General features: G+C 38.5%; 1 protein-coding gene across 1 annotated transcript; it reads right to left on the bottom strand.

The window, feature by feature from the left end:
- Positions 1-9,652: 9,652 nt before the first annotated feature.
- LOC132304707 (uncharacterized) lies at positions 9,653-10,389 on the bottom strand. Its single transcript, XM_059802438.1, has 2 exons — positions 10,183-10,389; positions 9,653-9,766 (listed from the first exon to the last, which is right to left on the bottom strand). The coding sequence occupies exons 1-2, from the start codon at positions 10,387-10,389 to the stop codon at positions 9,653-9,655; spliced, it is 321 nt and encodes a 106-aa protein (XP_059658421.1).
- Between the last annotated feature and the right edge of the window lie 2,474 nt (positions 10,390-12,863).

Raw genomic sequence — 12,863 nt, 5'->3', positions numbered from 1 at the left:
ATGAGTGGTCAAGTGGAAGTATCCAATCGGGAGATTAAGCACATCTTGGAAAAAATGGTTCGACCAGACCGCAAAGATTGGTCATTAAGACTAAACGATGCGCTTTGGGCCTACCAGACGGCCTATAAGACACCTATTGGCATGTCGCCATATCGACTTGTTTTTGGCAAGGCATGTCATCTCCCTGTAGAATTAGAGCACCGTGCTTATTGGGCTATAAAAAGGCTCAACTTTGATCTCAAATTAGCCAGCTCTAACTGTGCTTTGCAACTTAATGAACTTGAGGAAATCCGAAATGATGCGTATGAGAGTGCCAAAATCTATAAGGAAAAGGCCAAAGCATTCCATGACAAACACATTGTCAATAAGTCTTTTGCCCGGGGACAAAAAGTTTGGCTCTTCAATTCCCACTTGAAACTTTTTCCTGGTAAACTCTGGTCAAGGTGGGATCGTCCATACCTCATCACTTCTGTCTTTCCTTATGGAGCGGTTGAGCCTCAAGATCCTGCTAATGGATTGTTGTTCAAGGTTAATGGCCAACGCCTTAAGCCCTTCATTGACGGCATAGTCCCAATCCGTAAAGTAGAGAAAGTCCTATTAATGTACCCAGTCTACGAGGACTAATGCGCGCATTTAGTTCGTCTAGCTATCGACGTTAAAATTTAGCACTCATGGGAAGCAATTCTTCCATTTTCCACGCTTCCGTTCTCTTTATGACCAATGTCAAGACATTCTCGAGACACATTCTGGTGATCACATTTGGTCATTTTCATCATGTCCATATCTTTGTTCAACTTCGGGGAATATTCGAAGTCGTTTGGACACATCTCCCGTTCTATCCAAAGTTTGTATCGTAGGACTGTCGTGGTGAATTAGTTCGTTCCATTTCATTCTTCGCAGTCATCACGATCCCGTTGCTCTCTAATCTATGCTGGAAGTTCATATGCTTCCGTCCGTGGGTTGACCAAACCTGACTATGCTGCACAAGGCAGCATTACATGAGCTCCCGTGGACGCCTGCTGCGCCACCGCTAGCGCCCGCCAAACTAGTCAGTACACTCAAGTCATCCACGGGCGCTCGCCACCTGTCGCTGGCAGTTTAAATGGGCTTCTAAGCCCATTTCCCCCCCATTTTTATTTCATATAAACCCTCCTCCCTCTCTCAACCTGCGCCCCAAACCTTCCTTCACCCCTAAATCTTTCACTCTCACTTCATTATCATCGATCCTCCTCCATCCTAATCTCCATCCATCTTTCTCATCCTCTTAATCTTCCATCCCCAAGCCCCAACAGGAGAGTTTTTGATTCTTCAACTTGAGGTAAGTCTTCTTTTTCCTTTCTTTCAATTTATAGATCAATGGAGGATGGGATTGATATGGTAAAGGTTGTAGAATTTGTTGGGATTGTGCATGGTTGATTTTAGATGCAAATTTTTGGAATTTTCACCTTTTTAATCTCATTTTGCTCTCTTCTAATTTCTGCTGCATACTAGGTGTTTGACAAAAGTCCTGAACTAATTTTCTTCATTCCAATGGCTCCTAGGGTTATTTCCAAGCATGTTGGGTCATCCGAGGGCCCTTCTAATGCTCCTCCGCCCCCAAATTGGGCTGAATGGCCAATTAAAACCGAAGCTCATTTCGACATTACACCTATTTTCGAGAGCCATGTGGAGACCTCAAAGTCCGTCCGCGAATTGAGGGCTCGTGGCCTAGCCTCTATTTTCAAACCGCGCGCTCATTCTTACTTCCTGCGTGTGGTCCGTCTGTTCTATGCCAACATGGTCCACTCATGTGAGGAACCGGACAAAATCAAAACCACCATTGATGACTATGATTATGAATTCGACCTCGATGACCTTGCTATGGCTATGGATTGCCCCTTGATTTCGCCAGTGGATGAGGCGGGCCTCCCCTTTTATGTTGAAGGTCCCGATCAGCCTCCCTTAGCGGACATTATGGGAGAAATTTGTCATGGTCAATTCACCGGAAACAGAACCATAAGCACCAATAAATCTTTCTTACCTTGCCGGCTATGGTTTCTCGACTCGGTCTTGGCCAAGAACGTCATACCCGTGCCAGGCCATTCCGAGCGAAAGGGGGAATTTCTAAAAACCCTCTACTATGCTGAAAATCTACAAGGAATTAATCTTGGTTCGGTCGCACACCACCACAACCTGGGCATTCCCATTTCCATACCTTATTACAAGGCTGCTAAAAAATATGGGGTTCCGAGCTTCCCGTGGTGAACAGAAAGAGAAAGATGTGTTGACCTTCAACCTTGGGGTCTGGAAGTCCAGTACAGCTCAACTTCAGACATCCCGTCAGGCCCGCATTGGTAACGAGTTGGATTGGGGTGCTCCGGCCCCCCCTGTGGCTCCTGCTCCTACTCCTCCTGATGCCCCCGCTTCCCAGCTGCCACTTTTGTCCCGCCGCCGGATGTCATGACTTGCGCCGACTATCTCGCTTTGGATGCTCGTCTCGATGCTTTTTCCTTGCGCTTTGATGCTATAGAGGGTGCCGTCCAGAAAACCCATGAGAATCAAGAGATTTTGCAGGCTATGCTCCAGTCATTGATAGACCGAGCGCCAGGCGCACCTAGTGCTTCCTCCTCCACGCCGATGGAGGATTGATTTCCTGTTTCTCGTTTTATTTCCCTTGTGCCGTAGTACTACTTTTAGACTTCTTTTGGGCCGCGTTTGGCATTTCTTTTCCAGTTCTTTTAAACTTTTAACTGCATCTCTTTGTTAGTTTGCATGGATTTTAGCTTTGAAATAAATTGCAGTTATCGTTAGTAATTTTTGGATTCATTTAATTCTTGCTCTGTATAGATGCTTTTGACAGGTGTTTAATTTCAAGTTTGGAGGTATGCTCTTGGAATTCACAAAGTGGCTTATTTTTGCACCGCCACTCTATTCCTCCTCAACTTGGTACTATTGTTCTTCGCACTCTTCAGTTTTCATTTTAATTCTCTTATCCTTTGTCTTCTCACATTGAGGACAATGTGACATTCAAGTTTGGGGGTGCATGTGCTTTCATTCGTATGATTTTTGCTCATTTTTTATGCTCATAAGTTAATAAAATCATGTTGTTGAAAGCAATGATAGTGTAATCATGGAACTTGTTGAAAGTTGAAGCATGTACTTAATACTTTGTGTATAGAAGCCAAGATAATTTTGAAAATAAGGAAACTTTTGAAATAAGCATGTTGATTCATAGTTGGTTTGTATAAAGACTTCAATTAAATTTTTGTCGGATTTCATACTCTTTTATGCTTCACATTGCACATTTGCACACCGGAAACCTAATTGTGAGGCATGCAACCCTAATGAATGGATACCCTTGGTATTTGATTAAAAAAGAAAAAGAAAAAAAAAAAAAAAAGAGAGCAATCAATGACCAGTCGAAGTTCGTAGCCTTTCCAGCTCGAGTTATTAAGCCCTAGGAGTGTTTTTACACTTAGCACCCTAAAACCATCTGGTTTGGGAGTTGTTGGCCTAACGCTTGTTACATGGGTTGGTTAGAAAGCTTAAAGAACCTAGACATTGCATGGTTATTCAAAAAAATAAATAAATAAATTTGGTTCGTTGAAGTTTGTAGCCTTTCCAACTCGAGTTATTAAGCCATAGGAGTGTTTCTACACTTAGTACCCTAAAACCATCTGGTTTGGGAGTTATTGGCCTAATGCTTGCTACATAGGTAGCTTAAGGGATTTTGGCATTGCACAACCAATGGTATGCTTTCTTTTATGTTGAACAATAGAATTCTCAATAAGTAACAAAAGTTGCATTGTGAATAAAATTATGCCATGGGGACCTCATTTTGAAGGAGATTTAAGGATGTGAAAATGTGTTCTTGGGATTGGAAAAAGAGGGTAAAAGCCGCATATTGGGAATTCGGCTCACTATCACTGAAGTTAGAGTTCATGTTATTCAAGAGATGATAATTGAAGTTTTTATATCGAGCTTAATGATTGATGCATTTAAGATTGAACTCATTTTTGCCATTTTGATTATTAAGGCTTCATATATGCAAGGTAGTCTGTTTAATGGAACTTCCTCTAATTTTTTTTGTCATTCCATGTTGCATTTGAGCTTCATAGATAAATTTCTTGCTTAATGATTGATGCATGTTGTCATTTTTGCTAGATTCTAGATTTTGTTTTGCTAAGGGACTAGCAAAATGTAAGTTTGGGGGTGTGATAAGCGCCGAATATTGCATATTCGAGCGCCCTTTCTTGCATTAGTTAAGTCTGTTAATGGAGTAGAATGTACAGTTTTAATTTATTTTTGCACTTTTGTCTTGTTTCAGGTCGGTCTCCCTGAATTTGATCAAAGAAGCGGTTTTGGCATCAATTATATTGAAATACGTGCACTGTGCCGGGGAGTCATCTTTTCGACCTGACTTTTCCTGTTGCCGTTTTATGAAGTCATGACTGAGTGTTCATCGTGGAAGTGCATCCACGGTCCGGCTTGAAGAAGGCTTCTAAGAAGCCTTAATAATGTTGCAAAGGCAAGCTCCAGCGGGCGCCTGCCGCGCCACCGCGGGCGCCCACCGAATGCCTCACCTCTCTGTCTAGTTTTGCGGTGCCTTGCAGAAGCCCCCGCAGTAGCTCCCGCGCACCACCACAGACGCCCGCCATCGCGCCGAAAGCGCCCGCCAAACATGCCAGTACCATCCTCGCGAGCCGCAGCTTCCGCCAGCGCCCACCGGCGCCTCGCAGGCACCCGCCGGCCCTCTGCAGGCAGTTCACCTGCCCCTTTTTTTCAGCATTTTTGTTCCCTTATCTTCCTTTTATGTGGTTGAGATTGAGCCAGAGGGGGGAGCTCAGGATTTTGGAGTATGGGGAGTAGGTTTTGGAAGGATAAGAAGGGGGTATGATCATACATATCTCATATCTCAAATTTGAAAAGCTAGAGGAGAGGTGGAGAGCTTTTTGGGTGTTCTTAGAGCTCAAGGTGCAACAATGGAGAATTCTTCTTCTTCCTTCTCTCCACTCCTTGCATTAATGGGTAACTAAACCTCCATCTAGGGAGGTGATGATGCCTTCCCTTGTAATTATGTTTTAGATTAGGCCCTATTCTGGGGATAAATATGTATAATTTTTTGTCTTCTCATAATCTAGAGCATATTACTTTTTGTAATGAATTTCAATGTTCATAAATGATTTATGTAAGTTAATTATCTTATCTTTGATGATCCTTATATTAATCTTAATGCTTATATTTTCATGGTGACAATGGAAATAAGATTATGAGTGGTTTTCATGGCATGTTGATAGAGAAACTTGATAGTCCATTGCTTAGGTATTCCCTTTGATGGTTTATACTTGATTCCTAGCTTCATGTGCTTTATCATTTGATTAACGGCTTGATGGTCTTTTGCTTAAGGTAGTAGGTTTGATGCTACACACTAGTTTAGGTAATTCAAATGTATGAACTTTTGATGGATCATTCTTGTTTTGATTTAATGAACTTCTTGATGATTATAGGATAACCACGTGTTGCTATATAATTCTTGACCATTATATATATATTATCTATCCCCAATTTAGTCTTGATCTAGCATGTGTTTAGGGTTTAGTGCGGATTCACTTCCCTAGTTCTTTTTAATTGTCTTTGCCTATTTATTTCGTAGCATTACCATTTTATGCATTTCTCAATTCATAGTTTTAGTGACAAACCAACAAATCCTCTATAAACCTCCCTTGTCATTCTAAAAGATGATTTTAGACACTTAGGTTGCCATAAACTAGCAGTCCCAGTGGTTCGACTTACTTGACCAATAATCCTATTTTACAATGATTTGTGCTATTGCAAAACGGGTTGATTTATAATTGTAATCGATCCGTCGATCACACCTTATTACCGTTAGCCCTTTTTTTTTCTTTTTTTTTTTCGCTTATCAGCAATCTTTCAGTCACATCCTAACTACGGCACATTCACTATACAATCGTTTTGAGCACTTAATCAATTGAGGTGTTGATCAAACCTTGCCACCAAAGTGACAAGTAAGTGGTCTAGGTGCATGATTGAATTATGTAGAGGCTGATTGTGTTTAGCCCTCAGGTAATTTCCAATCTGAGCACTAAATTGTTGACATTTACAACCAAAACGTGCATATTTAACTGTCAATTAACAACTCATAATTTAAATCGGTCACAATAGCCGATTCTTTTTTGGTATCCCAAGGGGTTGAACAACCTAATGGGTCCTCCAGGATCGAACAAAAATTCTTTCAGCCTCTTGGGGTTTCTTTGGGCCGAACGAGTTGCCTCCCAAGGCCAAGTAAGCCTTGGTTCAAAATTATATTGTTTTTCAGCCTCTTTTGGTGTCCTTTTATTTATTAAATTCAACACCTAAATACTATTAACCCTTTCTAGAGGCCTTTTCTATGCTTGACATATGTAAAGCTTGATATTTATCAATTCTGCAGCGTCAATTTCAATACCAATTTCAGCCTCTGTCAAATGAATCTCATAAGTATGATCTTTGACATAATTATTATTCGACACCTTTGTCACATGAATTTTATAGTTTGGTCCCTGTAATAGGTACCCCTAGAGGCATTCCTTCTATCTTATTTTTCTTTCAGGACCTTTTCATATCTTGTAGCACTAGAGGCTAGTTAAAACAAGTCCCAAAATTGCATTCCCTCAAATTTCCTTCGTAACTCAAAGTCTAAACCATTCAAGGCTAGACTCACGTATTCAGCTTCTGGAAGGGCTACTTGGCATTTGTGTTTCACCCTTTAAAACCTACCAATAAAGGCTTTAACCGTCTCTTCAGGCATTTGGGACACCTTTGGTTCGGTCTTATAAAATTTGGTATGAAACATTTCTTCCAATTGTTGCCAAGTATAGACCAAATTTACACGTAAACTTATATACTAAGAAAATGCGGTCCCTTTAAGGGAATTAGCAAATAGCCTTAATTTTAAGAATTCATTTGCTCCAATCTCACCACATTGAATGGTAAACCGACCAATATGTTCTATGGTCGAAGTGGAGTCCTCTCCCAAAAAGGTAACGAAATTGGGAACTTTATAGCCTCTTAGAAATGTATATTGGTCTATATAACCCGGATATGGCTTCCCATATGTAAGGCGACCAACTCTTCTTGAGGCTGGTCCATAAGTTTCTTGAATTAAATTAGCTAATTGATCTTTATCAACCATAAGAGGATGATGATTTGGCTGTTGTGCTTGAGGTTGATGCATATAATGTGTCTGAAGTTGAGGCACACACAGTACTTGAGGCTGAGATATGTTCGGTACCTGAGGCTGAGGCACTAGAAAATTAAAACCAGCATTAAAATTATCTCGCCCTTCTTTAGGCTGATTTACATGCAGTTGGTGTTGATAAATCGGATTAAGTGGTCGCCAATTCACATTCTGAGTAGCCCATTCGATTGGTTGATACTTCGTTGGTATCTGATGTTACGGTCGATTAGCTTGCGATTGATTAGCCTGGGGTTGATATTGTCCATGTAACGGCTGCAGAAGGGGTTGAAACCCTTACCGCTATTGTTAGTAGTAATTCTGTTGAACCCAACAGGTGCTGGAACTTGTTACTGTGCATACAATAAAGTATCTATAGTATTTGACCATGCCATAAGGTGTTGATCAAACTTTGTTGATAGGACGGTCAAAGAGTCATTCAAATTAGCCAATGTGTTATGGATTGGCTTTAGTGCTCCATGAAATGTACGGCTAGAAATTTTCATTCGTTGCACTAAGTTGTTAATATTCTTAGCCAACATCTGATTACTTGGCTGTTGATTTACTTCGATTTCAGTCCTTTATTCCTGATGTTGAGGTTATTTCTCAGGAAAATTTTGCGACTGAGACCAAGTAAATACCATAGATAAATGTTAAATTTAGACACTTTCGGTGTCCCACCGAGCGTGCCAAATTGTTTGGCTCTTTTTTTTTAGGGGCGTGCTAGAGTCTTTCGACCTAAAGGGTTGGATAACCAAACTATCCTTGATACTAACCGAATTCGTAATCGGCCCTTTTATGAATTAGGCGAATACTGGAAGGCAATGATGACCCCTTCCTTCAGGTTCTTTAACGCCTTAATTAAGAGGACTTTTGACAAACTAAAATAAAATAAGGGTTGAAATTGGACGAAGGGAGCAACACTAACTGCACAAGCGTTCATTAATCCCAAATAAACTTATAAAATAACAATAGAGGGAACACTTGAGTACTAGCATCCATCTTATTTCATAAGTGAAATTTTGACACAAGTGATACAAGAATAAGAATTGGATTCTAACAGAACTACTCCTAGGCAGAAGAAGTGTAATACAATGAAAAGACTTAAGTAAAATAAAAGAGAATGAAAAATCCTAAGCTAATGAAGTGTAATACAATGAAAAGACTTAAGTAAATTGCAGAGAATGAAAAATGTGTTATGTGGTCGGGTACTTTTTGCACAAGGCCTTCTTCTTCTATTTATAGTTGAGTCTCCAAGCATTTACTAAAAGAAGTTTTCTTTTAAAATTCAAATATTATATTTAAATTAAAAAAACTTCCTTATCCGAATACACTTCATTTTGTCTTAAGCTTATCCACATACACTCATTTTACCGCTTATCCAAATGAACGTATTTTTTGGAATCAAACTAATGTAGCTACAATTCGTAACTTTAGATATCAATTTTTAAATAAGAGTCCTATTAGTAACACGGTAATATATTTTCATCCAATTAAACAACACCATGTGTCTAAATAAAAAATTAAATTTATGGTGCAAACAACCGCTAGCCAGCCCGCGATCGTTATTATTATTATTATTATTATTATTATTATTATTATTATTATTTTCTGTTGCAAAATGGCACCATTTTCGGTTGCCTTTTTTGTTTTATTCTCAAACACTCTTGGAACAGTGGTTGAACTTAAGGCACTGTTTGGCAGAATTGTTTTTTTTGTTTTTTACAAAAACCTAAAAATAGGTTATTTTGAGCTCTTTTTTTTATAAAAAAATAATAATAAAATTCATTAAATAAAAAAATATATTGTTTAGGCACTGTTTGTCCAAAAATAAATTTATCTGGGCCAAAAATAAATTAAAAAACTTTTATTTTTGTTTTTTCCCCTTAAATTTTGTTTTTATTTTTATTTTCTTACTTTAAATTTTAAATGTGTACCATAAACAATGCATTTGGCCATTAAGGCAAAGCGATTTGCCGCCTTTATGGCTCCAATGGCGACTAGATCAACACGTTATTGCTTCAAAAGAAGCTTTGTGTGGCTGACACAAATAGTACCTTAACGGCTATAATTTTTTTAAAAAAATATTTAAAATTACAAATTCAACTACTTATTCCCATATGATTTTGTAATCCTTATTTTCTTATTCCAATTCATTATTTTTAAACTTAAAAAACCATTACATAATAAAAGTTCTAGTACACGAAATGTCATAATATCTTAAAAGCAAACAAAATGTAACATAAATTAAACATCTTCATCGCCATAGCAGTTCCACAAATTTTTCATCAAATCATTCATCAACCGCATATTTGTCTCTCTGTTGCAAATCTGAAGTTGGCGAGAGAATATGTGTGCCGTTAAAACCGATGGGCATCGACTTAAAGTGAGAATCGGAATTGCATCCTCCAGTGACGGAGTCCATCTTTCAACATTTGCTTAATGCTCATCTTCAATGATCATATTGTGAAGGATGATGCATGTTTTCATTATGAGGCGCAAGCCATCTTTCTCCCAGTAACGCACTGGTCCTTGCGTTATTGCCCACTTGATCTGTAATAACCCAAAAGTCCATTCCACATCTTTCCTGCATACCTCTTATCGCTGAGCAAATAAATTTTCTTTTCCAGTGGTTCGGTGCAGGATGGTCTGCACTAAGGTTACCCACTTAGGGTATATACCGTCAGACAGGTAATACCCCATTTTATAGTGATGTCCATTCACTATATAATTAACCGGAGGTACTTGGCCATTGATGATACCGTTGAATACCGAGGAATGATCCAACACATTTATATCTTTGTTTAAACCCGGCATTCCAAAGAATGCATGCCAGATCTACAAATCTTGTGAGGCAACTGCTTCCAATATGAGAGTATTCTTGCCAGAGCATCCCCTATGTATACAGTGCCACTCAACTAGGCAATTCTTCCACTCCCAATGCATACAGTCGATAGAACCAAGCATACCTGAAATCTTTTATGCTCCCCTTCTTCAAACAGCCATGCTATGTCGACTTCGTTGGGTGGGCGCATATACTCCTCTGCATGCACAGCAACAATAGCATTACAAAATGCCTTCAAGCATTTAATGGCAGTACTCTCGCCGATTTTAATATACTCTTCATAGTGACTGACTGCACAACCATATGTGAGTATATGAACAGTAGTTGTCATCTTCTGTATAGAAAACAACCCCAGACTACTAGTCACATCTTTTTTTTGGACAAAGTAGTCATCATAAGCTTTGACATCATTAAGGATACGAAAAAAAAAGTTCTTGTCGCATCCTGAATCGCATGTGAAAGTACTCTGGTGGATATATGCAATTCTCATTGAAGTTATCTTTCATTAGCTGATAGTGGCTTCCCTCTCAGTCACGATGAATGTATCGCTTCTTATTATGGACTTGAAATACTTGTTCAACTATCTCTGGCCTTACTGAATTCATAATCTCATAGAATTCGTCTTGATCCTATTGAATCAACGCGGTAATAGGGTCATCTTTCGAAGAGGATGACGAGGAAGATGAAGAATTAGAGTCTTCCAAAGGAAAAACTTATGATGACGAAGCCATTGGAATTTCAAAATTGAAAAAGATGGATAATGATAGTTTGCTACAATGGATTGAGATGAATGTAGTAATGATTTTTAGATGAGTAAATAAGTATTCATTATATAAGATGAAAAATACAGCCGTTAAAAATATAGTCGTTACGAATATAACCGTTAGAAATATAGCCATTTAGGAAAAGTTAAAAAATAATAATAATAAATTATTTTTAATTTTTTAATTTTTGGAGAGCAAAAATTCGGAGAGCCAGATGGAGTGCATGTTTCTGGAGAGCGAAAGCTGCTGACGTGACTCTTGGAATTACTGACGTGGCTCTTGGAAAAGCTGATGTGGCATTTTAGAGAGCCAAAATCTGGAGAGGCTGGTACAGATGGCCTAAGTATTAACTACCACCACACATTTTATAAACAAAATTCAAAGATAGGTAGCATCGTTCTGATTTTTAGGTAGTGTCAAGGGAGAGAAAAAATATCTTTAATACTAAAAATCAAAGAATTTAAAATTGCTTGAAATACTTGGAAGACATACGAATTTTAGGTAACATCTATCCCACTGGTTTACTTATGTCCTGATTAATTAATATCTTTTTTAATGTACATTTAGATGGATAAGAGTTTGATGCAAATTTTAACTAGAATTCATCCATTGTATTTACATGGAATACAAGTTTTAATCTAGTTTGCGAGTGGTCATGTGGACAGTTTAAATAGAGCGCACTGTCCCTCTCGTAGTTGCAAAAACAAGCTAGTGAGGCAACTAAAAGAAGTGGAAAACCATGCAAAGCCCCGAGTTCGGATGGAATGACTCCATTGTTCTATCAGCAATATTGACATATTATTAAGAATGAGGTCGTTGATGCGGTACGTAGTTTTATGCATTCAGGACATTTGTTATCTAGTATGAATCATACTAACATTGTTTTAACTCCAAAAATTGAGTCCCCAACTCATGTATCGCATTATAAACCTATTTCATTATGCAATGTTGCTTATAGGATAGTGGCTAAGGTACTTGCTAATAGGCTTTAACAGATTATTCCCTTAGTTGTTAGTAAGTCCCAAAGTGCATTTGTTCCAGGATGTCACATTACTGATAATATCCTTATATCTCATGAAATCCTACACTACCTTAAAACTAAACGTAAAGGGAAGAAGGCGTTTATGGCCTTGAAACTGGACATGAGTAAACTTGATCGGACTGAATGACCTTTTTTGTTGGTCATGCTTACTAAACTTGGTTTTCATCCTTATTTGATTAAACTTATCCATGCTTGCATTTCCACAATCTTTTATTCGATGTTGATTAATGGTAGACTATGTTTCGGCCCACGCAAGGCCTGAGACAAGGGGACCCTTTATCTCCGTATTTATTTATTTTGTGTGCAGAGGCTCTCTCAATGTCTTTGTAAGTAGCCCTTCAGTATCGTGTGTTATCTAGGTTCGTATCTATCCCCATGCGCCACCTGTATCACACTTGTTTTTTGCAGACAATTCGATTGTTTTATGCCAGGCATCTACTTCTGAGCTTGTATTCTCTGTAGAATATCCTATAGAAGTATGAACGGGCATCTAAGTGTGATACCCCTCGAATCCGAGACATGGGTTGATCAAACCCAAGCCTAAACCCGAGGGAATATCAAACAATGAATATATAAACGAACATAGAATATAAAAGATTTAAGAATTAAATATTAAATAAATACGCTAATAAGAATTATTAAATATAAAATTCTCAAAATGATAATCATAATTCAATTCTTCAAAACCTCCAAGTGTACAACTCGGGAATCCATCTAGTGGACCCCTAAACCAAATCCCAACTAAACTGAAAAACTGGAAATAAAATCCCCAACTAAAACATAGAGAGAAGTCCTACGTAAATGGATGATTAAGTGACTGTCTCCGATTGTCTCCGACAAGCACGATTAAGCTCTAAGGCTGGAACCATCCCGTAGTTGAAAAGAATATAAGAGTGGGTCAGGCCCACGAACAAGTTCTATTCTAACTGCAATCCATACAGTGACCCGATACGCATATACATCCTAGATATCTCATAATATCTATCTAGCCCATAAATA

The sequence above is a fragment of the Cornus florida genome, unplaced genomic scaffold (genome assembly GCF_030987335.1).
Source record: "Cornus florida cultivar Cherokee Brave unplaced genomic scaffold, ASM3098733v1 CherokeeBrave_3.0.0_Hap2_Chr04, whole genome shotgun sequence".
NCBI classification, from domain to species: domain Eukaryota; kingdom Viridiplantae; phylum Streptophyta; class Magnoliopsida; order Cornales; family Cornaceae; genus Cornus; species Cornus florida.
The sequence above is the reverse complement of the archived record's forward strand: the minus strand, read 5'-3'. Positions and strand labels throughout refer to the sequence as shown.

Coding starts and splice junctions, on each gene's coding strand:
- LOC132304707 (XM_059802438.1), bottom strand. CDS start 10,389: ATGACAACTACTGTTCATATACTCACATATGGTTGTGCAGTCAGTCAC. Junction 9,767..10,182: donor GGGAGCATAAAAGATTTCAG/GTATGCTTGGTT, acceptor GGGTTATTACAG/ATCAAGTGGGCAATAACGCA.